Below are 2,361 nucleotides of genomic sequence, written 5' to 3' on the forward strand. Positions count from 1 at the left end.
GTTTTCATTTTCCATGTGGTGTGTTAGCTATGTTGACATACTTATACCAACCATGCCGTACGGCTCCCTGGTCCTCTCTGACAAACCTGTCAGGCCACCTAAAAGCTGTCTGGCCTGCCCATTGCATCAGAACAGTCCTCTGCTGTATGTGTGTTTAATGGGAGAGGCTAACACAAATAAGTTGTTAGAAGGGAAATGGAAGTTGGTTCTGGTCTGGCCTCCCTCACAACAGGCCTTCTGTGCCTACATGTGTATAGCAGAATGTCACTGACATGAGCCCCAATAACAGCTGCAGAACTTGCCTGCTCACACCACGCTACCATGTTCTCTCCAGCTTTCTACCTCCCTCTAGTGGAGACATCGCTGTCTCATCAGGAAATCATGAAAAGACCCATCCAACTTTGGAGTCCACTACGGACATACAGTAGTGAATTGGACCGCATACGTTTAGACTTAAAATTGACTTTCGGATGCACTCCCGTATCATTGATGATGTGTTATTATCACCACTGTTTAATTCATGTGGATCTACCCACTCTAATTCAATCTCTTAATTTCCCTCCTCTCCCTGTGCACAGCGTGAGTGTATCTCTGTTCACGTGGGCCAGGCTGGTGTCCAAATGGGCAACACCTGCTGGGAGCTGTACTGTCTGGAGCACGGCATCCAGCCGGACGGACACATGCCCAGCAAATCTACCACGGGCGGAAAGGACGACTCCTTCACCACTTTCTTCAGCGATACGGGCGCTGGCAAGTACGTTCCCCGCGCCATTTTTGTCGACCTGGAGCCCACCGTTATTGGTAAGTTTGAGTGTAAAGGTGTACTGAAAGGAAGTGAGTTTGAGAGACATACTAAGGTATTACAATCTGTTTTTTGACGTATTTGGTCTATTGTCTTCAGATGAGGTGCGTACAGGTACCTATCGCCAGCTTTTCCACCCCGAGCAGCTTATCTCGGGTAAGGAGGATGCTGCCAACAACTACGCCCGAGGGCACTACACCGTCGGAAAGGAGATCATCGATTCCGTCCTTGACAGGATCCGTAAACTGGTAAGAGTTCTTCAGTGACCCTTGGCTCCTCAATAAATACTTCTCCCCTTGAAGGCCATTCTGTCTCTTAAGATGCACACAATGCAGGCCAGTACCTGTCTGTTTGAATGACTGTACTATTCTTCCCACCAGGCTGACCAGTGCACTGGTCTCCAAGGGTTCCTTGTCTTCCACAGCTTTGGAGGGGGCACTGGCTCTGGGTTCACCTCTCTGCTGATGGAACGTCTCTCTGTCGACTTTGGCAAAAAGTCCAAACTGGAGTTTGCTATCTACCCAGCCCCCCAGGTATCCACTGCTGTGGTGGAGCCCTACAACTCCATCCTGACCACCCACACCACCCTGGAGCACTCTGACTGTGCCTTCATGGTGGACAATGAGGCCATCTATGACATCTGTCGTAGGAACCTCGATATCGAACGTCCGTCCTACACCAATCTCAACAAGCTTATCAGCCAAATCGTTTCCTCTATCACAGCCTCTCTGCGCTTCGATGGAGCTCTCAATGTTGATCTGACCGAGTTCCAGACCAACTTGGTGCCCTACCCTCGTATCCACTTCCCTCTGGCCACCTATGCCCCAGTCATCTCTGCTGAGAAGGCCTACCACGAGCAGCTGTCAGTATCCGAGATCACCAACTCCTGCTTTGAAACATCCAATCAGATGGTGAAGTGTGACCCTCGTCACGGCAAATACATGGCATGTTGCTTGCTCTACCGTGGAGATGTGGTGCCCAAAGATGTCAACACTGCCATTGCTGCCATCAAAACCAAGAGGAGCATCCAGTTTGTGGACTGGTGTCCTACTGGCTTCAAGGTGGGGATCAACTACCAGCCCCCTACGGTGGTTCCTGGAGGAGACTTGGCCAAGGTCCAGAGGGCTGTGTGCATGCTGAGCAACACCACCGCCATCGCTGAGGCCTGGGCCCGTCTGGACCACAAGTTTGACCTGATGTACGCCAAGCGGGCCTTCGTGCACTGGTATGTGGGTGAGGGCATGGAGGAGGGAGAGTTCTCTGAGGCCAGAGAAGACATGGCCGCCCTGGAGAAGGATTATGAAGAGGTGGGCATTGATTCCTTTGAAGAGGGTGAGGAGGGAGAAGAGTATTAGTCAACATATTAGTTTGCTGGTTATGTTACAAAATGTACCTTGTGAAATTGCCAAACATTTGTTTTTTTGTTTTTGTCTGTGCATTACCAAACATGATTAGATGTCAATGTCTGACATTGATATATACGAAACGTGAATTTCCATGCATTAGACCATTTTAGTGAACTTTGCTGTAACAGTGAAAGAAAATACCTCTTTTATTTA

At 49.5% G+C, this 2,361-nt stretch overlaps 1 protein-coding gene across 1 annotated transcript; it reads left to right on the forward strand.

Moving 5' to 3' along the window:
• Positions 1-581: 581 nt before the first annotated feature.
• Positions 582-2,157, forward strand: LOC308162186 (tubulin alpha chain-like; the record flags this gene model as incomplete). The annotated part of the gene is made up of 3 exons (XM_080536305.1): positions 582-801; positions 902-1,050; positions 1,183-2,157. Exons 1-3 carry the CDS (start codon positions 621-623, stop codon positions 2,155-2,157), a joined length of 1,305 nt encoding a protein of 434 aa, XP_080392431.1. The 5' UTR covers positions 582-620.
• Positions 2,158-2,361: the final 204 nt, after the last annotated feature.

Source organism: Nansenia antarctica, assembly GCF_963989245.1.
Source record: "Nansenia antarctica genome assembly, chromosome: 7".
Classification (NCBI taxonomy): domain Eukaryota; kingdom Metazoa; phylum Chordata; class Actinopteri; order Argentiniformes; family Microstomatidae; genus Nansenia; species Nansenia antarctica.